Genomic DNA, 23,007 nt, shown 5'->3' with positions numbered 1-23,007 from the left:
TTGTAGTTCAGGAGGTCCTGTGTTGTAGTTCTGGAGGTCCTGTATTTTAGTCCAGGAGGTCCTGTATTGTAGTTCTGGAGGTCCTGTATTGTAGTTCTGGAGGTATTGTAGTTCAGGAGGTCCTGTATTGTAGTTCTGGAGGTCCTGTATTTTAGTTCAGGAGGTCCTGTATTGTAGTTCTGGAGGTCCTGTATTGTAGTTCTGGAGGTCCTGTATTGTAGTTCAGGAGGTCCTGTATTGTAGTTCTGGAGGTCCTGTATTTTAGTTCAGGAGGTCCTGTATTGTAGTTCTGGAGGTCCTGTATTGTAGTTCTGGAGGTCCTGTATTGTAGTTCAGGAGGTCCTGTGTTGTAGTTCTGGAGGTTCTGTATTGTAGTTCAGGAGGTTCTGTATTTTAGTTCAGGAGGTCCTGTATTGTAGTTCAGGAGGTCCTGTATTGTGATTCTGGAGGTCCTGTATTCTGCCCTACCAATCAAAAAGTCAGTATCTGCTCATAGCGTTGAACTGAGAAAAATGGCTTTTATTTATCTTAGTTTCACAGTGACTTTATGGAGTTACTGCTAACATGATCCCCATGTTCTCCAACACACAATACAATAGAGGCAGGATACTTGTCCATATGATGAAGCATGTATTGAATGTAGCAAAAATGACATTAACTAATTTTCGACCAAATGAGCAGTTACTGCCTTTTTTCTTGGTAGGGCCACATTGTAGTTCAGGAGGTCCTGTATTGTAGTTCAGAAGGTCCTGTATTGTAGTTCAGAAGGCCTGCATTGTAGTTCTGGAGGTATAGTATTGTAGTTCTGGAGATATAGTATTGTAGTTCTGGAGGTATAGTATTGTAATTCTGGAGGTATTGTAGTTCTGGAGGTCCTGTATTGTAGTTCTGGAGGTTCTGTATTGTAGTTCTGGAGGTCCTGTATTGTAGTTCTGGAGGTCCTGTATTGTAGTTCTGGAGGTCCTGTATTGTAGTTCTGGAGGTTCTATATTGTAGTTCTGGAGGTCCTGTATTGTAGTTCTGAAGGTATTGTAGTTCTGGAGGTTCTGTATTGTAGTTCCTAGTTGTAGTTCTGGGGGCCCTTATATTCTAGTTCTGGAGGTCCTGTAGTGTGGATTCAGGGGCCCTAGTTGTAGTTCTGGAGGCCCTTATATTCTAGTTCTGGAGGTCCTGTAGTGTGGATTCAGGGGCCCTAGTTGTATTGTGTATCATCAACCAACCACTGACCATCTCAACATTGACCTCTGAGGAGATAATACGAAGGACAAACATGGGGAAGAAGAGGTTGATTTGAAATGAAAGACTCTTAACAAGATCAGGCTCCTCCATGGAGCTTGGATGTATCACAAGTACTCGGTGTAAAAAAAAAAAGAAGGGAGTCTGAACAAAGACTTTAGGAACAAAGATAAACTTGAAGCCTGAAGAGTTTGAACAGTTACAGTTACAGTGTATAAGAGCAACTTGCTCACTGATTTAACACTTGAATGGGCTGATCTTAAACCATTATCTTCTATAAAAGTCTACTATACAGGTCATAGACATTTCAGATTGTCAACAAATGTTCCGTCTGGGATGGATGTCTGTGACATCAACCAGAACATTTCCTTGGTTGGTAATCCATAAGTGTCCATGCAAGACTCTTAGAATCAAGCAATGGTTGTGAAAAAATGTAACGTGCCGTCGCATATGCCACCTATGTCGGCCACCAAGTGCATCTATGTGGGAACAAGGCCGATGCAACTTGAACTAAGTTTGAATAGGAAGCTACTCCTAGCCCGGGGATATTTCCTCTGGAGCCCCTCTCTGGAGTCACTCATCCTTCTTATTATTGTTCAGTGGACTGGATCGGCCAATCACAAAACACGGTAGCACATTGAGAAGGCTGCATGGTGGAGGGCATCGGTTAGGTGACGAACGGACTGGCAGGGAGAATGAACGTAATCCTTTAAGCCTCGTGTTGGGGCTTGTCTGTTCTCTCTGTCCCCGCCCTTCCTCCATCCCTCGACAGAGCAGAACACAGACAAAAAGCAACAAGAGCACGTCAATCTACTTGTTCCCAAGAAATACATTTTTTCACACTTTCCAGAAATATATTTAGCAAACTTGCTCATGCAGATTTTTATTGCAAGTATAAAACATTGCCTTTGGAACTTTTTTAAAGTGTTTTTTAATTTATTACCTCAAAGTGTATTTGAGGGTGTCTACAGTAATATCTAAACAGAAGCCTTTAAATAGTAATCATAAACAAGATAATTCTTTATTTGGAAGAGTTTTTTTTCGGCAGTCATTGCATTGGAATTTGAAAATAAAGGAAGAGCTCTCTTCATTAGCCACAGGAACACTTTCAGATTTATGTCTGGCAGGAAACACCTGAGGATAAAGTGTCACTTAAGGGATAGAGGCAACACCACTTTACGGTGATCCTTTTACCTTGAAACGGTATCCTGCTAAAAGCTAGGATAATACCATTATTACTAAAAAGGTGATTTAGTGGCCAGGGTGGTTTGGAGTGACTGATTTCGGGAGGATTTTGGGGGCAAATGCTTGTAATCAACCCTCTTTGTTTCCAAGAACCGTATGATAGTTTACAGGAAGGCCAGCAAGAGTCTAATTCTAATGTAACTTCCCTCTCTGTCACACAAAATGTCCATTAACGAATGAATAACGTTTTTTCTCTTGATTTTTACTTACAACCAATATTCCGTAGATTCTGTAAACCTCCCAAACCCATGATCAGCCACTGAACATGCATTATAATGCTTGTACCATTACACTGCTGTCCCAACAGGTCAATCAAGAAAGAAGCATTAGATTTTGGCAACAGTACACCTGCAGGCCCTATACTAATATCACGCAGGGTCGTATCCAAAGCCTGATAATGAGATGCAACGAGGGTGTGCCTGCAACACACCAGGGTCATGAACTTGTGACTCTGCAGGGACATCTGTACACATTCTCCCACTGCGACTCCAGCACTCTCCTTGATATCAAGCCTAATGGTATAAAACCTTGCTTGGTCCTCTCCTCTGAAAGAATTTGGCACCCAGACAGAATAGGAAGTCCCCAAGGAGAGGAACCTCCTCGGGTTAGGCACGGACAACCCTTTTTGTTCGGCGGACTCCCCGCAACAAAACCCCAAAATATTTGTGGACATCTGCCCTGGGCTCTACATACATACTCCCAGCCTGGGGGTTGGTGACCTGCCCGGGAGACAATGGTGCTGCAGTCTGATCTATCACCACTACTGCTACTGCTTTTCTATCCCAGCTCAAAGAACAGACTCTAAAAACTGGAAAGAGAGAAAAGAGTAAGTGAATGTCAGGACCTCTTTTCAGGGAGGATAGATACAACTTACACTTTGGTTTCTCCTCCCTTCAAGCCTCCCCACGAATTCTAATTTTTCACTGTGCAGGCAACCAGACCTTTGTCCATAGGTTGCCATTCAAAGGGAAATTGGTGTAGTAAAAGGGCACTGGATGGGAAAAAAAATAGGATGTATCCATCCAGATGAAAGGTGGATTTGGGGATCCCTAAATTATCCTCCAAAATAGCTATGCAAGTAGAATTTTTGATACCTCTTAAAGGAATGTCAAATTTAAAAAAGTTGATAGATTTACACAAATATTGGTTTGTTTTTGTGAAATGCTGCATTTCAATTAACATTGCTTTGTGAAGTCACTGGGAAAGTAATAATCACAAGTAAATCAGTAGAAAAACAATCACCCTTAATCCTGTTGAACAATACCGCCATCTGCTGGTCACAACATGAACTGTACGTATAAAGTGCATGCCTACCAATAGAGGGGGCTCGAGACATTTCTTTGTACCCATTCTCCTTCAGTAACATGGTGCAAACATACACTGGAAAAATAAATAAACGTACATTTCTTAAAACTTTTTTTGCTTTGTCATTATGGGGTATTTTACGGAGTTATCGTTTAAATACAGTGCATTTGGAAAGCATGCAGACCCATTCACTTTTTCACATTACAGCCTTATTCTAAACACAATACTGTACAATGACAAAGCAAAAATAGGTTTTTAGAAATGTTTGCTGATGTATAAAATAAAATGTCACATTTACATAAGTATTCAGACCTTTACTCAGTACTTTGTTGAAGCACCTTTGGCAGCGATTACAGCCTCGAGTCTTCTTGAGTATGACGCTACAAGCTTGGCACATCTGTATTTGGAGAGTTTCTCCCATTCGTCTTGGCAGATCCTCTCAAGCTCTGTCAGGTTGGATGGGGAGCCTCGATGCACAGCTATTTTCAGGTCTCTCCAGAGATGTTCGCTCGGGTTCAAGTCTGGGCTCTGGCTGGGCCACTCAAGGACATTGAGACTTTTCCCAAAGCCACTTCTGCGTTGTCTTGGCTGTGTGCTTAGGGTCATTGTCCTGTTGGATCCTTCGACCCAGTCTGAGGCCCTGAGCGCTCTGGAGCAGGTTTTGATCTAAGATCTCGCTGACCTTTGCTCTGTTCATCTTTCCCTCGAACCTGACTAGTCTTTCAGTCCCTGCCGCTGAAAAACATCCCCAGAGCATGATGCTGCCACCACCATGCTTCACCGTAGGGATGGAGCCACCACCATGCTTCACCGTAGGGATGGAGCCACCACCATGCTTCACCGTAGGGATGGAATGGGCCAGCTGATGAGCGGTGCCTGGTTTCCTCCAGACGTGATGCTTGGCATTCAGGCCAAAGAGATCTATCTTGTTTCTCATGGTCTGAGAGTCCTTTAGGTGCCTTTTGGCAAACTCCCAACAATGCTGTCATGTGTCTTTTACTGAAGAGTGGCTTCAGTCAGGCGACTCTACCATAAAGGCCTAATTGGTGGAGTGCTGCAGAGATGGTTGTCATTCTGGAAGGTTCTCCCATCTCCACAGAGGAACTCTGGAGCTCTGTCAGAGTGACCATCGGGTTCTTGGTCACCTCCAAGGTCGTTTTCCCCCGATTGCTGTTTGGCCAGGCAGCCAGCTCTAGGAAGAGTCTTGGTGGTTCCGAACTTCTTCCATTTAAGAATGAAAGACAGCCACTGTGTTCTTGGGGACCTTCAATGATGCAGACATTTTTTGGTACCCTTCCCCAGATCTGTGCCTCGACACAATCCTGTCTCTGAGCTCTCTTCCTTCGATCTAATGGCTTGGTTTTTGCTCTGACATGCACTGTCAAATGTGGGACCTTATATAGACAGTTGTGTGCCTTTCCAAATCATGTCCAATCAATTGAATTTACCACAGGTGAACTCCAATGAAGTTGTAGAAACATCTCAAGGATGATCAATGGAAACAGGATGCACCTAAGCTCAATTTCAAGTCTCATAGCAAAGTGTTGGACTTCCTATTTAAATAAAGTATGTTTTTTTATTTTTAATAAATTTGCAAACATTTCTAAAAACTTGAAGTCTGTTACAACGTCAAACTGCAATCAGGTCAAGACCCTGGTGGACGAGCTTCCCCGAGACGGTTTCTGACAGTTTGTGCAGAATTTCTTCATTTGTGCAAACCCACAGTTTCATCAGCTGTCCGGGTGGCTGGTCAGATGATCCTGCAGGTGAAATAACCCAGAGTTCCTGGGCTGGCGTGGTTACATGTGGTCTGCGGTTGTGAGGCCGGTTGGACGTACTGCCAAATTCCCTGAAATGACGTTGGAGGCTTACGGTAGAGAAATGAACATTAAATTCTTTGGCAACAGTTCTAGTGGACATTCATGCCATTTTCACGCTCCCTCGAAACTTCTGTTGCATTCTGTTGTGTGACAACTGCACATTTTAGAGTGGTCTTTCATTGTCCACGGCACAAGATGCAACTGTGTAATGATCATGCCGTTTAAAATCAGCTTCTTGATATGACACACCTGTCAGGTGGATGGATTATCGTGGCTAAGGAGAAATACTCACTAACAGGGATCTAAACAAAATTTGTGCGCAACATTTGAGAGAAATAAGCTATTTGTGGGTATGGTTGGAAAAACGTCTGGGATCTTTTATTTCAGCTCATGAAACATGGGACCAATACTTTACATGTTACGTTGATATTTTTGTACAGTGTACTTCCTCCTCAACCAAGTAATGCAATTATCTGAACGTCTGCATGGGAGGTAAGTTAAAATGATCAACCAAGTCTAATATAAATCAAAAATGCATCTCGGACTTACATTTATAGCAAGACGAGTTGTCAGAAAACATGAAACAAAACCAGGCATACAAAACTCATAACATTCTCCAGATCCCTTCATAGTTGGTTCTTCCTGGTACATTGGTTAAAAGTTAAAGTTAAAGCTGTATAGCTAAACATGAAAACCTAAAAAAAAAAAAAAACTCCCGAAACATCCACTCTAAGGTTACAAACTAACTCTATCCATGCATGAACACTTGATCAACAGTTGGACACGTGTAATTATCCTACACGGGAGTCTTCATCCCTGTGCTACTTTGAGCTTTGACCTTCTCTTTTTCCAGATGTTTCTGAAAAAAAAAAGGGACAACATTTAGGTTTCAGAGGATATATATACATACATACATACATACATACATACACATATATATATATAGAGAGAGAGAGAGGATATACATACATACACACACACACACACATATATATACAGTGCCTTGCGAAAGTATTCGGCCCCCTTGAACTTTGCGACCTTTTGCCACATTTCAGGCTTCAAACATAAAGACATAAAGGTATTTTTTTGTGAAGAATCAACAACAAGTGGGACACAATCATGAAGTGGAACGACATTTATTGGATATTTCAAACTTTTTTAACAAATCAAAAACTGAAAAATTGGGCGTGCAAAATTATTCAGCCCCTTTACTTTCAGTGCAGCAAACTCTCTCCAGAAGTTCAGTGAGGATCTCTGAATGATCCAATGTTGACCTAAATGACTAATAATGATAATACAATCCACCTGTGTGTAATCAAGTCTCCGTATAAATGCACCTGCACTGTGATAGTCTCAGAGGTCCGTTAAAAGCGCAGAGAGCATCATGAAGAACAAGGAACACACCAGGCAGGTCCGAGATACTGTTGTGAAGAAGTTTAAAGCCGGATTTGGATACAAAAAGATTTCCCAAGCTTTAAACATCCCAAGGAGCACTGTGCAAGCGATAATATTGAAATGGAAGGAGTATCAGACCACTGCAAATCTACCAAGACCTGGCCGTCCCTCTAAACTTTCAGTTCATACAAGGAGAAGACTGATCAGAGATGCAGCCAAGAGGCCCATGATCACTCTGGATGAACTGCAGAGCTCTACAGCTGAGGTGGGAGACTCTGTCCATAGGACAACAATCAGTCGTATATTGCACAAATCTGGCCTTTATGGAAGAGTGGCAAGAAGAAAGACATTTCTTAAAGATATCCATAAAAAGTGTTGTTTAAAGTTTGCCACAAGCCACCTGGGAGACACACCAAACATGTGGAAGAAGGTGCTCTGGTCAGATGAAACCAAAATTGAACTTTTTGGCAACAATGCAAAACGTTATGTTTGGCGTAAAAGCAACACAGCTGAACATACCATCCCCACTGTCAAACATGGTGGTGGCAGCATCATGGTTTGGGCCTGCTTTTCTTCAGCAGGGACAGGGAAGATGGTTAAAATTGATGGGAGCCAAATACAGGACCATTCTGGAAGAAAACGTGATGGAGTCTGCAAAAGGCCTGAGACTGGGACGGAGATTTGTCTTCCAACAAGACAATGATCCAAAACATAAAGCAAAATCTACAATGGAATGGTTCAAAAATAAACATATCCAGGTGTTAGAATGGCCAAGTCAAAGTCCAGACCTGAATCCAATCGAGAATCTGTGGAAAGAACTGAAACCTGCTGTTCACAAATGCTCTCCATCCAACCTCACTGAGCTCGAGCTGTTTTGCAAGGAGGAATGGGAAAAAATGTCAGTCTCTCGATGTGCAAAACTGATAGAGACATACCCCAAGCGACTTACAGCTGTAATCGCAGCAAAAGGTGGCGCTACAAAGTATTAACTTAAGGGGGCTGAATAATTTTGCACGCCCAATTTTTCAGTTTTTGATTTGTTAAAAAAGTTTGAAATATCCAATAAATGTCGTTCCACTTCATGATTGTGTCCCACTTGTTGTTGATTCTTCACAAAAAAATACAGTTTTATTTCTTTATGTTTGAAGCCTGAAATGTGGCAAAAGGTCGCAAAGTTCAAGGGGACCATATACTTTCGCAAGGCACTGTATATAGAGAGAGGATATATATAATTGTTCTTAAGCTGAACACAGTTTGATACCAAGTGAGAGACGTATTGGTGTGTTTTGTGTCAGAGCTTTAAATAACTGCTCAGTTATTTTTGGTATATCTGCTAATTGACTAAAATATTGTATGTTTACCTTGAGTTTTTGGTAGTGAGATTGACTGCTACAGTGAACCTTCTTGGCCGACTCCTCGTTGGAATAGAACAGGAAACAGACTCTACAGTAGTACCCCATCTTCACATATTCGACACCTGAAATCAGACAGAGTCACTATGATGTTTGGATATAACGTGTGTAATATACAGTACATATATAGTTCCAATGTCGTTGTTTTTTTTTAGACAAGAAGTTGTCTCACGGGAAAAAAAGATGGTTATTCTATATATCGTTAAAAACGGTCTTACTAAACACATAGAAACCCCATTCCCTCGAAATAGTATTAATCTGAGCATGTCCTTACCCACTGGGTTGTTAGGCTCATACGGCCCCAGAGGAACCGGGCTGGTTGATGAAAGCTTCCCCTCAGCCTGGGATGGTGTGCAGGCAGTCTCTCCATTCTCCTCAACGCTCCTCACACTCAGTATGGAAATGGGCGCCTCGTTTTCCTCCATTTTGATGTTCTACGGCGCAGAGCAATGGAGTGTCAGTTCCTTTAAAATACTACTTTTGGTTGACAAACTAAAAACGACCTAGGGTTACATCCCAAAATGGTGTCATATGTTAAGTTCATGTTTTAAGTATCCCAATATTTCTGTTATTACAGGGCTATCACTCAGTCCAGAGTGCGCATGCGCAGGAAGTGGTTGATGGACCTGGCCTCGAGTGGAATGGCGACCTTTGAGGGTGGTTCATACGGTTCAGTAAACTTTGTTAAACTGGAACCTTGGTCGTTGTGTCATTTCGTTGTGTCATTTCGTTGTGTCGTTGTGTCATTTTGTTGTGTCATCATTTCGAATTAGCATCATCTTCCCAGTCAGATCATCATTGAGGGATTGATGATGATGACAGTGAACTACATTTTTAAAATGTATTTTACCTTTATTTAACTAGGCAAGTCAGTTAAGAACAAACTCTTATTTTCAATGACGGCCTAGGAACAGTGGGTTAACTGCCTGTTCAGGGGCAGAACAACAGATTTGTACCTTGTCAGCTCGGGGGTTTGAACTTGCAACCTTCCGGTTACTAGCCCAACGCTCTAACCACTAGGCTACCCTGCCGCCCCGTTTGACCAAAGCCCCGTAGGACTGTGAGCCGTAGTAATACACTATAGTGAATATGGTGCCAAATCAGAACAACCTAGACCAGATAAACTTACCATGTCAGTGTCTATTTCGTGTACAGCGGAGTTCTCAGAGGGTTGACCGTATTTCCCCTGGGCCGCCTCCTCCTTCCTAACCTCTACCTCACTCTGCTCAGTGGGCGCCTCCACCATCTTCTCCTCGTCTTCTTTGTCAGGCTCGTCTGTTGATGAAGACGCTGTCTCCTCTCTGGACTTCTTGACTGGAGGTTCTTCATCCTGTTTGGCTGAGCTTTTGGCTGCGGAGCTCCTGTGGGAGCTTGTTTCACTGCCTGATCGCTCCCTCTTCGACGACCTCTTCTCCTTCTCCTCAGAGTCAGGGGCTGGTGGTCGGTGTCTAGTGTGGGAAAGAGCATTTCATTTCCACTTTATTGTCCCAGAAGGTCAATTTAGTTTAAGCACATTACATATTTTACATTACATACAGTAAAAAGATAAGTATTTAGTAGTGACAAAAATAACAACGCTCACAGCAAATACACCAACTGTTGTTTAGTTTGACTCACCCGTATTTGAGCTGTTTGTACTTCCTGCTCACGTACACCGTTAACCGCTTGCCTTCCAATTTAGGGGGCGTGTCCTTGTAGGTGTCAGCCATTCTCTCAGCGTCCTCTCCACGTTCCATCTCAATGAAACACTAGAAATGAAAGAATAAACATACAAAATATATATGTGATTTCTACCGCATCCCACTTATTCACCCATGAGGCATTCCAAGAAGCTCTGTAGCTGAAAAAAATATTGAATTCACATTTAATTACCTCGTTGCGAGATCTGTTCAGAAAATAGCGTCTCACTTTGCCGAACGGTTCAGCGATTTTCAGGAGGGAGGCGTCGGAGGATTTGAAGTGGGGAATCTGTCCCACGTATACCACTCTCCCACTCTGCAAGAAGAAGAACAACAAACAACATTACAAACAACTTCTACAGTAGAAGGCTGACCAACAATCTGCAGGTACGGAGCTCACCTGAATGGTAGCGTACGTCTGTGAATGGTAGATTTTCACAGACTTCCCACACACAGTCGGTGTTACATTCCCACTGTAGAAATTGACCATGGCTTTCGCCTCTTCTTCCGAAGTGAGTTGCAGAAAGGCCTAGGTTCACCAACAAAAAGATAGGCAGTGGTTAGATGTTGATGTCCGTCATACTGTTTTTGATTCACTGTCAAGTTAATTAACTCATCAAATCAACCAACTAACTTTACCTCAGGTCTCACGTCAAGCACCAGGTGCTGAACTACAGTACCGAAGGGTTTGGCCAGGGCCAAGATCTCGTTCAGGAAACCATAGGCTCGTTTAAATCCCACAACGTTGACCACTCTCAATCCCCCAATTTTCTTAGAGCTCCCTGCACAAAGAGAGGACGAGAGCGACAATTACACAACAGTTTACTTTTCCAACAATAGTTAATGTAGTTTATTTTCATGTGGGTCGACACTGTAGCAATGGTTTTCAATTCCACAGACGCTGTCAATCAATCATCCTAAATTAAATGATCATACATCATGCTAGAGGTGAAGTTAATGTTGTTCACCTGAAGAGGAGTACTTTTCTTTGGATGAGGAGTCCTGTCTCTCCAAGTCCTCGTCCTCTGCCAGCTCATCCAGAGTCACAAAGTCATCCATGTTTTCCGGGAAGTCCTGCTCCATGCTGCCCTCCTCCTGACGGAAACGAACAACATGTATGTCAACATATTAGTTACATGTTCACTACCGTTCAAAAGTTTAGGGGCACTTAAAAATGTTCTTGTTTTTGAAAGAAAAGCACGTTTTTTTTTGTCCATTAAAATAACATCAAATTGATCAGAAATACAGTGTAGACATTGTTAATGTTGTAAATGACTATTGTAGCTGGAAACGGCTGAGTTTTTTAATGGAATATCTACATAGGCGTACAGAGGCCCATTATCAGCAACCATCACTTCTGTGTTCCAATGGCACATTGTGTCAGCTAATCCAAGTTTATCATTTTAAAAGGCTAATTGATCATTAGAAAACCCTTTTGCAACTATGTTAGCACAGCTGAAAACTGTTGTCCTGATTAAGATTCTATATATATATATATATCTTGAGATATTGGTTAAATATTATAAATATATGTTTACAATATGGACATCATAAAAGGCAGATAAGTAATTGTGCTCAACAGAACTGAACAAAACACAAGAGTAGCACCAACTTGTAAACAAGACAAATATTTTATATGATCTATAAAAGTTTTCTGTTGTTGACCTACCTGATCTGCAGGTAGCTGTTCTTCATGCATCTCTGAGCTCTCTGCTGGTTCTGCCGACGGCGAGTTAACCTTGACCTCTGCCTCTGGCTCATCTGTAGTGGCTTCAGTTTCCATCTGTTCACTCTCAGGCTCTCCCTCCGCTTTCTCCTCTGCACCAGGCACAGTCCCCTCCTCCACCTCTGACCCCTCAGCTTTCTCTGTGATATCACTACTGCTCAGAACCTTGGCAGTGCTCGGAACGTCGTCTGAGTCCGGAGCAGGTTCCTTCTCCTCCTGCGATTCCAGACTGGTGTTGGCAGCAGGCTCTGGGTCTTCCGTCACGGCTTCAGCATTGTCCGCTGACGGCCCAACATCATGTGAACCCTGGTCTCCCTCTCCTTCGTACTCCTCAGCTTTATCTCCCTCCATCACACCAGCCACCACATCCCCTGACCCCACTCCCTCTCTCCCTGACCCCACTCCCTCTCTCCCTGCATCGCCGTCCTCTCCTTTTGGTGGTTCCTTCGTGTCCTCTTTGGCTTTGCCGCTAGAAGAAGAGGAAGATTTGGTGCTCTTGGAGGAGGAAGATTTGTCTTTGGGTCCAGTACTACTGCTTCTTCTCCTTCTCTTGTCATCCATCAGTTTGTTGGAGCGATTATTCACACTGTTACAGACAGACATACAATCAGTCCAGAAAGCTCTGTGGAAAAAAAGGACAACTAAGTCCTCTAATATGATAATGAAGCACTGAATCTTGGGAATTCTTACTTCAAGGTCTTGTACTTGGTACAGATGTTTAAACGGACAGTCTTTCCCTGGATGGTCAGTGGATTCAGAGTGTGGTACTTCACCAACATCTCAGCATCCTCCGCAGACCCCAGCTGAACAAAAGCCTTGGAAGACGAACGCTTAACGATACATTTTAAGCATTGACATGACACATCCAGAAATACATTTAAAAAAATACTGTGCAATTTAGCAAGATGCTTTTATCCATATTTATTTATACAAACAGAAGAGTAAGACTTTTACCTCTTCAGTTAGAAACAAGTGTTTCTTTACGACGCCGAAGCGCCGCGCGATGGTGAGGAGTTCCTGCTTCTTCTCGTTCTCACGCGGCAAGTTGGAGAAGAAGACTACCTGCGATTGGTTCGCCACCACTGGATCTTTGCCTTGTTTCGCCTCCCGGTTGATTCTCTCAGTTCTGCGGTCTTTCTGTATTCAGAGAGAGGAACATATTACGTGTACCGATCTGCGAGCATGATCACTGGGGGTCGTTAACGGTCAGCGAAGATAGAAACGCAGCCGAGCGACTTTAAGTATTTCAATCTACACAGCAGATCGATACAGGCAAAACTAATGAAAATAGATGAATAAGGGCATTCCAATATTACCTGAATCACCATGAGTTCTTTGGACAGATATAAGGTGATTTGTTTCCCGTGCAACATCGCTGGGTTCTGCTGGTAGTAGCTCACCACATCCCTAGCTTCCTTATGAGTCTCCATTTCTAAAAAGGCCTGTGGGAGTAGGAATACGCACCATGAACCCTACAGGACCAGTCAGCAGGTGCTCTAATACAACGCCATCTGTTTACTTCTGTTAAATGGGGCAATAAAGAACAAGTTTTAGGTTATTTATTATTATTTATTTTTTTAAACCTAAATCTTCACAGACAGTTACTCTGTTATTCAAAGTAGAGTTCACATTGTGATACGTTGATTTCCGTTGTACTGTAATACGTTACTGGTTTATTCCCACCAGGGATGTACGATATATCGGCGAACATATCGGAATCGGACGATATTAGCTAAAAATGCCAACATCGGTATCGGCCCGATGTCTAGTTTAACGTTGATGTGGAAAAACTTTATCAAAGCTGACGTGGATACCTATATAACGTAGGTACATGACATAATGACGCCACGTACAATGTTGCGCTACACGTGCAACACAGCGTTCCTAACCTGGTCCACAATGTCTGCTGTGTGGATCGAGCAGTCAACAAGTCCAGCAGTCATTTGAAAAGAGTAAGAACATTTTCAGCGAGACAACTCAAAAGGCGAAAATCCATTAACGCCACAATAATGGAATTCATTGCCCTTGACAAATCAACCGTTCTCTGTCGTGGTTGATGTTGGCTTTCGCCGACTGGTCGAGCACCGGGTACACACTACCGTTACCAAGTGCGCTATTGTTCAGATGTTTCCCTACCGGAGTTACACAGTACTAGCGTCACTGCTATTAGCTTCACGACATACTATGGAACGCCGGTTGGGTCTTTGCGTGTCAAGAAAGATACACGTCAAATAAGCTTTTAATTTGACAAGTCAAAAAAACACAGTTCTATTATATCATGTTGTGTGTTCTGAATTTGCACGTGCAAGCCAAGCACCACCACTACTATCAGTAGCACTGACAAAGCTGTACAAAAAAAAGTCTGCCAACAAGCAAACACCGGGCCACGAACGATGTGTTTACAATACCACGTTGGTAATAAAGCATTATTTGTTCGACCGCAACTTCTGGGATAGATAGCTAGCTTTAGCTTGGTACCTAGCTAGCACCAATACAACCAGCCTGAAAACAGTGACCAGTAGAAACTGCAGTCATTTTCATTATTCTCATTCTTAGCTATTCTTAGCAATGATAGTATTAGCTAGGTAGCCACTTGTTGTTTGCCTATTGAAAATGGAACTTCAGTTCATGGAAATAAATAGCTAGCCAGCTACATAGCTTTGGACAACATGGTTAACATTATAAACAGCCAGCTAGCTTCATCTAGCTAGTGGGGCTCGACCGGATCGGGTTATGTGTTGTTAAGCTAGCCACAATAAAGATTAGGCACAATAGTGGAATTTGTGGATCGCCTTCAAAAGAAAAGTACCTCTTTTGAAAGTGATGCCGAAGGTTACAATTGGTGGAATCGTGTCATATTTAGACTAGATCACGTTAAACAAGGTTGGAATGTGATGCAATGAAATGGGGTATCAGTCTACTCAGTGACACCCGCAGAACACAATGGTGAAGAGTTTATGCAAATATTAGCGTTGTTGCTCTTATCTCGGGACTGTGACATCACCTCCCCAGTCAGCCTATTGTGTGTATTGACATTCATATTGCACTGCACAGCTTTACCTAAGGATTGGGGATCAATGAAATGGGGTAACAGTCTACTTAATACCCAATATGTATTTTCCCAATGTCCTCCTCGGAGTTATCAGACTCCAAAACATCCACGCAGTATTGTTTTTCCTCTTGAATAGTGTTCAATACACATAGGTTGACAATAAATGTGGCTCAATTCACAGTTGTTTCAGAGTCCCGTAATAAGAGCTAGGATGCTAATGTTCTCTGGGTGTCACTGAGTAGACCGATACCCCATGTCATCGATCCGCAATCCATAGGTAAGGCTGTACAGTGAAATAAGGATGTCCCCAATGCAATTCTAAAGTATAATACAACCAGTGTGATTTCAACAGATTTTTTGTCAAATTAATGTCTTTTGTTGATTTTATATAGCAACATTCCAACCTCGTTTAGCATGATCTATTAAATTATGGCATAATTCGACTTATTGTGTTCACTTGCATCACTGTCAATTACATTATTTTGAAGTCCACTATAGTGGCTAATCCTTATTGTGGCTAATCCTTATAGTGGCTAATCCTTATTGTGGCTAATCCTTATTGTGGCTAATCCTTATTGTGGCTAATCCTTATTGTGGCTAATCCTTATTGTGGCTAATCCTTATTGTGGCTAATCCTTATTGTGGCTAATCCTTATTGTGGCTAATCCTTATTGTGGCTAATCCTTATTGTGGCTAATCCTTATTGTGGCTAGCTTCACATAGATGTGTCCGACCACCATGAATCAAATAAGAACTGTCTTATAAATTAGGGTTATTTAAGATTACACCTAGCTATATAGTTAGCTAGCTAGCTAACTATATAGCTACTGAAACAGATGTCATTTTGCTATGTTTTCTGGGAAGAACATCCATGAGCTAGCTAGCTTTTTTTTGAATGACCAGGTGCGCCAGACAACTTCACCAGCATCGTAGCACACGTATCGATGAATCGTTGTGACATGAAATACGAATGATAGTGTAATCCATGTGTAATAACTACATAAGAAAATGAATGAACGGGTTAAATTATTATGTGATGTATAGTGTGTGTAACTATTTAACTATTAACTAGAATGATTAAAAGGTCGATAAAATGTTAAATATGGGTTATCGGTATCGTTTTTTTGTTGGCAAGAAAAATATCAGATATCGGTATCAGCCAAAAATGTAATATCGGTGCATCACTAATTCCCCCTACACAATAATTATTAGGCTACCATTTAGCCATCGCTCATTCACTAGCCAACCATGCTACCATTTAGCCATTGCTCATTCACTAGCCAACCATGCTACCATTTAGCCATCGCTCATTCACTAGCCAACCATGCTACCATTTAGCCATCGCTCATTCAATAGCCAACCATGCTACCATTTAGCCATCGCTCATTCACTAGCCAACCATGCTACCATTTAGCCATCGCTCATTCACTAGCCAACCATGCTACCATTTAGCCATTGCTCATTCACTAGCCAACCATGCTACCATTTAGCCATCGCTCATTCAATAGCCAACCATGCTACCATTTAGCCATCGCTCATTCACTAGCCAACCATGCTACCATTTAGCCATCGCTCATTCAATAGCCAACCATGCTACCATTTAGCCATCGCTCATTCACTAGCCAACCATGCTACCATTTAGCCATCGCTCATTCAATAGCCAACCATGCTACCATTTAGCCATCGCTCATTCAATAGCCAACCATGCTACCATTTAGCCATCGCTCATTCAATAGCCAACCATGCTACCATTTAGCAATCACTCATTCAATAGCCAACAATGCTACCATTTAGCCATCGCTCATTCACTAGCCAACCATGCTACCATTTAGCCATCGCTCATTCAATAGCCAACCATGCTACCATTTAGCCATCGCTCATTCAACAGCCAACCATGCTACCATTTAGCCATCGCTTATTCAATAGCCAACCATGCTACCATTTAGCCATCGCTTATTCAATAGACAAACATGCTACCATTTAGCCATCGCTCATTCAATAGCTAGCCATGCTACCATTTAGCCATCGCTTATTCAATAGCCAACCATGCTACCATTTAGCCATCGCTTATTCAATAGCCAACCATGCTACCATTTAGCCATCGCTTGTTCAATAGCCAACCATGCTACCATTTAGCCATCGCTTATTCACTAGCCAACCATGCTACCATTTAGCCATCGCTTAATAAATAGCCAACCATGCTCTTAAGTAAATAGATCAGTAGCCTCTGACAGTATGAGTAGGCTACAGTATTGCTGTGCGATAGGTGTGACATCGTCAAGGCAGGAGACAGAAAAACAACGTATTGATAAAGTAAATATTGAACAACAATTCATATTTTTGTATAGAAGTGTTGTCTGTAGCATTTACTTTAAAATTGTTCAATAGGCCAATAACTCTTAGAGAATGTGCAGCCAGTGTTTGGCGCCCTCTATAGACGGCATGCATTTTAGTTTCAAAGCCACTGCAAAAAAACCTCTACAGAAATGTGATCATTTGGCATTGCGCTTTAGAAACTGTCCTGGTCCTGTTCCAAATCATAGAGCAAATGAGAGCGTTTTTGTTACCACGAAAAGGGTGAATGGAGGGCATTTTTGTTACCATTAAAAGGGTGAATGGAGGGTGTTTCTCCACCCAGTACAGCCAGAAGAGGACTGGCCACCCCACATAGCCTGGTTCCTCTCTAGGTTTCTTCCTAGGTTCTGGCCTTTCTAGGGGGTTTTTCCTAGCCACCGTGCTTCTACACCTGCATTGCTTGCTGTTTGGGGTTTTAGGCTGGGTTTCTGTACAGCACTTTGAGATATCAGCTGATGTACGAAGGGCTATTGAAATAAATTTGATTTGATTTGTTTTTGATACCATTAAAAGGGTGAATGGAGGGCGTTTTTGATACCATTAAAAGGGTGAATGGAGGGTGTTTTTGTTACCATTAAAAGGGTGAATGGAGGGTGTTTTTGTTACCATTAAAAGGTGAATGGAGGGCGTTTTTAGGCAAGGTTGTAACGCTTGCTCACGAGTGCAGAAATATAGTATGGCTCTGACATATCAATGGAAAACGTATGTAGCGTGCGACAGTTTGATAAATCGCAATCATTTGTTGAGCACGCAAATCCTAGAATCTCCACGTACGCCAGGATTTAAGTGAGAAATGTATAAATGAGACCTCGGGCACAAAGTGTCGTGCTTTACCTTGTTCTTCAGAACCAGGTGTTCACAGAGAGTTCCAAAGGGTTCAGCCAGGGCGAACAGGGCTTTGTTAGACAGAGGACTCCTGTCATATTTGGCCACCACTACTTTGCTTCTGATCTGATGAGGAGAACAGTTACAAAACAGGTTGAATCCATCACTTTCACACCAAAGGCCCACCAGTAAATACATGTTGATTTGAGGAAGAGTTCCTTGGCCACTGCATTACAGTAAATAGAATCGTATTTTATCAAGATAATTTGACAAATAAAACACATTACCTGCTTAAGTGCCATAGAGTGTTGATGTGGCTTGCCTGATCCAACATTAGATCCAGCACCACCACCTAAAATAAATAATAACAACACAGGGATTATATATATATATATATATGGCTTTTCAAGGACCCACAGTCACTTAAATTACAACAGTGGCCAGCTAAACAAAAGCAAACATGGATTGCTAACTTACTTTGTCTATAGAGACTACAGGGTCAGGAAGCCAATATGTCATTTGGGTGAACTAGGCCTATCCCTTTAATGATAATGATTACATGATAATGAATACAGAAATTCACCAGTAAGTGACAGGAATAAGCATTGGTTGCATTGGTTGCGTGCGAAAAGGCACCCTATTCCCTACTTTTGACCAGAGCCCATTAAGGAAGTAGTGCCCTACTTTTGGCCAGAGCCCTATGGGACCCTAATCAAAAGTAGTGCACTAAAATTGAATAGGGTGCCATTTCAGACACAGACGTAATCTTTCACACAAACACAGCATTACCCCAGCCGGAGCTCATGCGGCCTCCTCCAGCCTGCTGCCCACCGCCCATGGGGATTGGTCCCAGGAGACTGGCTGATTGATTGGTGGTCTCCTGTAGATGAGACGCACCGCTGAAAAAGGGACAAACATGAGATTCAGTCTACTATTATACAAGGCTGATTCATCCACGTATTTAAACGGGCAACTGCACTTCCTGATTTAGCCTCATTTTAGATTTGGTTAATTAAGAAATGGTAGCGGCCATTACTGAATTCAAAGGCGAGTTGGTTTCAGGGTGTGGTTTGATGTGGGTGTCTCATGTGTGTGTGTTCGCAGATGGGAAGAGTTCCGACAAATTATTTCCACAATTAACTTCAGCCGTCTGGAGTGCGACCGTGGTAAATTTGGTTTGACTTTGGATAGCCTATCTCCGGGGCTAGTTAGGGACCGTCAATAAATTACACAATGTAAATGAGACAATATTTTCATGTTGCATACCTTTTAGTTCTCATTAAATGCTGTCAATATTTGAGGTTTTTAAGTCATTGAAATTTGGAGCTATTTGGATTTTAACATATACATTGTACATTGTGTAATTTACCGATGGCCCCCAACTAGCCCCATAGGGATATCCAAAGTCAACCCTGATTTACCACAGGCATTACGATTGGGTGGCATACAGCTGTACTCCGAATTGATGATTACTAGTGTGCTGCCAGCTGTGGGCAGGATAAAAACAAAGCCAACTTTCATTTATGTTGTGATGCAGTCACGACTACAAGTCTCACAAAACCTTGTTTTGGAAAAGACTGACTTTATGACCAAAATTATTCTATTTACACTTTGTAGTACATTTTGACATTCGAATAAATGTTTCACACTCATATTTGATTTGATTTGATTAGAATCTCTTTTAGTCCCCATTTGGACTAATCTTCCAAGAGTCCATATTGATGCCACACAGCCCTTTTTTCAAAATGAGAAGTTGTTTTTTAGGGGTAGTTGCTCTTTAAAAATCAAAACACCTGAAAGGTTCTGGTTTACTGTGTTCTTATGTTCTTTATAAACTCTTTGGATAATATTGAGACATGTTAAACAACCGGCATGTGTGTGTGAGAATTTTTAAATTAACTAGGCAAGTCAGTTCAGCACAAATTCTTATTTAGAATGACGGCCTACACCGGCCAAACCAGGACGAAGCTGGGCCAATTGTGCGTTGCCCTATAGGACTCCCAATCACGGCCGGTTGTGATACAGCCTGGATTTGAACCAGGGTGTATGTAGTGATGCCTCTAGCACTGAGATGCAGTGTCTCAGACCGCTGCGCCATTCGGGGGCCCAAGAAAGAGAGAGCGTTTGTCTGCGTGTGTGTGCGCGGGAGACACACATACCCTCTGCTTGTGGCCATGTGTGGATCCCATTCTGGGTACCTAAAGATCATGGGAGAATATTGGTTTTAAAAAAAATGGCTGGTGGTAGCACATATTTTTATTATAAGACAAACCTCCAAAAAAGTTCCTTTCTTTTTCCCCCATTATTTTTTACAACAGGCAGGGGAAAAGTTGTACACAGACGTTTCAGTGTGTATCACCTTCTTCAGTGTTTATCTGAACATTAGTGAAAATAACCTTGTGGCTAAAAGGCCTATACATAACGTAGTGTGTTTGAATAGAAAGAGTAACTTACATTTGCAGGAGGAGCCTCTGGTTTTCTGTGTGGCGTAATCCATCCGTGTGCTGGTTCCACTCCTGCAGACCAAGACAACCACTGGATGAGAGACTGATTTACTGAAGACATACACTGTGTACATTAATTGGCTCCCACACCAATTAGAAAGCAAAAGGGTGATTCAACTATGGCTCTTCAAAAGGAGAAAGAAGCTGAATAAGTGGAGATATGACGCTAATATAAACAAACTTGTTGAACCATTACTTTGTGTACAGTAGGATTGGCTTTCGTCAGTTGATAATAGAAATATATAAAAGATTTGATCATAAATTCTGGTCTTGAATTGAAAAAGTGTCCGTGCGTGCATGACAGCAGCAATCAAACTGAGATCAGAGTAGACAGTGTGTGTGGATGGATGAAACAGACAGGTAAAGTGGAAAAGGAATTGGAGTTACTACTCACCATGGTAGAATGCACGTCAAAATCACAAAGAGAGCACACATGGGGAAACATGTGAGGTATAACTCCTAAGAAGTCCTGCACTTTGCCTTGGGACGGGGATCCCATTCTCCTGGTCATAAAGACACTGTCTGCCGCTGAAGGGGGACCCATGCCCATACCGCTGTAGCGATCACGGGAAAGATCTGAATACCACCCTGGGTCTCTTCCACCACTGCCGTGGCCATAGTCGAGTTCGTACCTTCCAGCTGAAGTGTCTTGGATGGAATTGTAGCCCAAGTCTCCTTGCTGAGCGTGGGCCGAAGCTTGCCCCATGGAACCACCCAGTCTTCCAACACGCATGTCATCCCAGTTGTCTCTGCTGGCTCTGTATGAGGGCTCAGAGGAGAGCCCGGACAGGTCCCCTCTAGAGTTGCCTGCCATGCGTCTGTCAGAATCCACCTTCCGGTTCTTAAGCTGCATTATAAGTTGAGGCAAGGACTCCACACTAATGTTTTCTTCTGGGATCTGTGCCAGCACGTCTAGGTCAGCGGGCGACAGGCCCAAGCTGGCAAACAGCTTCATGGAGTTGCCAATGTGGCCGCCACCACGACGGGACAGCTGGGGGTCATGGTCGCCCTCACCACCACCCATACCTGAGGACATGCTGTGCAACTGTCTGGAGGTTGAGCCATGATGGAGGCTGTCTGAACACTGTTCATTCATGCTGAAGTTGAGGGTCTCAGCAGCAGCCAGGAGCCCGCGTCCCACAGCAAAGCCTTTCTGAGAGCTATCAGATGGAATCTTCTGGGACATGGCCACTCTCAAAATGGCTGACGTGCCCTAAACTACCTTGACGTGAAACTCCACGGTACAAGAACAGAATAAGGAAGCAGTTAAAGCGAGGGCCAATTTAAGTCTTTGATCGAAGGGAAGATTCAGTCAATTCAAAAAGAGACAACGACGTGGCAACAAGTCAACGTGGATGATGAAAAAGGGAAAACTCTCCTCTTCATCTGACGGAATATTTCTGCAGAAACATAATGGTGAAAGTGTAGGGTGTAAGTTCTTGTCTGCCACCCTCCTCCACAGTTAGCATGGGGATATGGAGGTGCAAACAACACTGTCTGCAGCCAGGTTCAGTTAGCCTACAATGTACAGATAGCAAGTGTGGAGAGGGCCCAATTCAAATAGTAGTCAATTGAACTGTGTTCTGAATCAGAATGTTAGGTTTATATGAAAGAAACAGGAAGAATCATTTACAAAGCATTGAAGAGAGACAACTCACAGAAAAGGAGGGAAATGTACAGCATGAGATTCAGACGTGAATTGACCTCATACGAAAGTAGAGGAAGATACTGTGTATCATGAACTGTATGTCATAGCCAGAAGAGAAGATAGATTACCCCATGTTTGATCTTCATAAAACAAGGACAATGCTCACACTTTATCAGATGACCAACAATAGGCCGAACTGCAGTGGACACAACTTGACATGAATTGAAGAGCTAAAATGTGTAACTACTAGGTTACAATGAGCAGTGGGGTTCGTGATAAAAATGGAATTTGGATTCAGTCTCTGATCGGGAAAGACTTGGATCAAGCTATAGCAAAGACAAGAGCATAGAGAATGTATCGCAACATTAGCAATTCTCTTAAAAACAAGTTGCTAGCTAACACGAGATGCAGCTAACCGCAACAGCGGTTTTGTCTGTACTGCAGCTGTGCAGACAAAAACATTTGCACTCAGTGTGAATTAATATTTGCTGAATTCTATGCGTATTAGATATAAAAACGTTGTTTGAAGATGATAGCAACTAACTAAATGTTAATATGCAACAGCAGAACCACATATTTGATGTGAAAGGCCTCTGGCCATAGTTGGCTTGCGAAGCTAATTTGATGGCGGCATTTAGCTGCATGTTTTCATGATGAGATTGTACATTATGCTACAAAAAAAATTGAGTTCTATGAAAACAATATATAGTTGTAATTTGTAACGTTAGTTATTTTAGTTTCGAAACGTCGTTTTTCCGAGGTTAAGGGGCTGTGTTTATTTGTCCTTACCTGAGCAGGGGGGTGA

The 23,007-nt window shown here is 42.4% G+C and overlaps 1 protein-coding gene across 1 annotated transcript; it reads right to left on the bottom strand.

Moving 5' to 3' along the window:
* Positions 1-5,957: 5,957 nt before the first annotated feature.
* LOC110489211 (matrin-3) lies at positions 5,958-22,985 on the bottom strand. Its single transcript, XM_021561839.2, has 19 exons — positions 20,949-22,985; positions 20,505-20,566; positions 20,210-20,248; positions 18,840-18,949; positions 18,338-18,402; positions 18,060-18,176; positions 13,135-13,260; positions 12,773-12,955; positions 12,509-12,648; positions 11,762-12,404; positions 11,061-11,187; positions 10,732-10,874; positions 10,493-10,621; positions 10,286-10,408; positions 10,031-10,161; positions 9,543-9,861; positions 8,688-8,847; positions 8,363-8,478; positions 5,958-6,465 (listed from the first exon to the last, which is right to left on the bottom strand). Exons 1-19 carry the CDS (start codon positions 21,738-21,740, stop codon positions 6,403-6,405), a joined length of 3,588 nt encoding a protein of 1,195 aa, XP_021417514.2. The 5' UTR covers positions 21,741-22,985; the 3' UTR covers positions 5,958-6,402.
* Between the last annotated feature and the right edge of the window lie 22 nt (positions 22,986-23,007).

The sequence above is a fragment of the Oncorhynchus mykiss genome, chromosome 14 (assembly GCF_013265735.2).
Source record: "Oncorhynchus mykiss isolate Arlee chromosome 14, USDA_OmykA_1.1, whole genome shotgun sequence".
In the NCBI taxonomy this organism is placed as follows: domain Eukaryota; kingdom Metazoa; phylum Chordata; class Actinopteri; order Salmoniformes; family Salmonidae; genus Oncorhynchus; species Oncorhynchus mykiss.
This window is presented reverse-complemented; position numbering and strand designations above follow the sequence as displayed.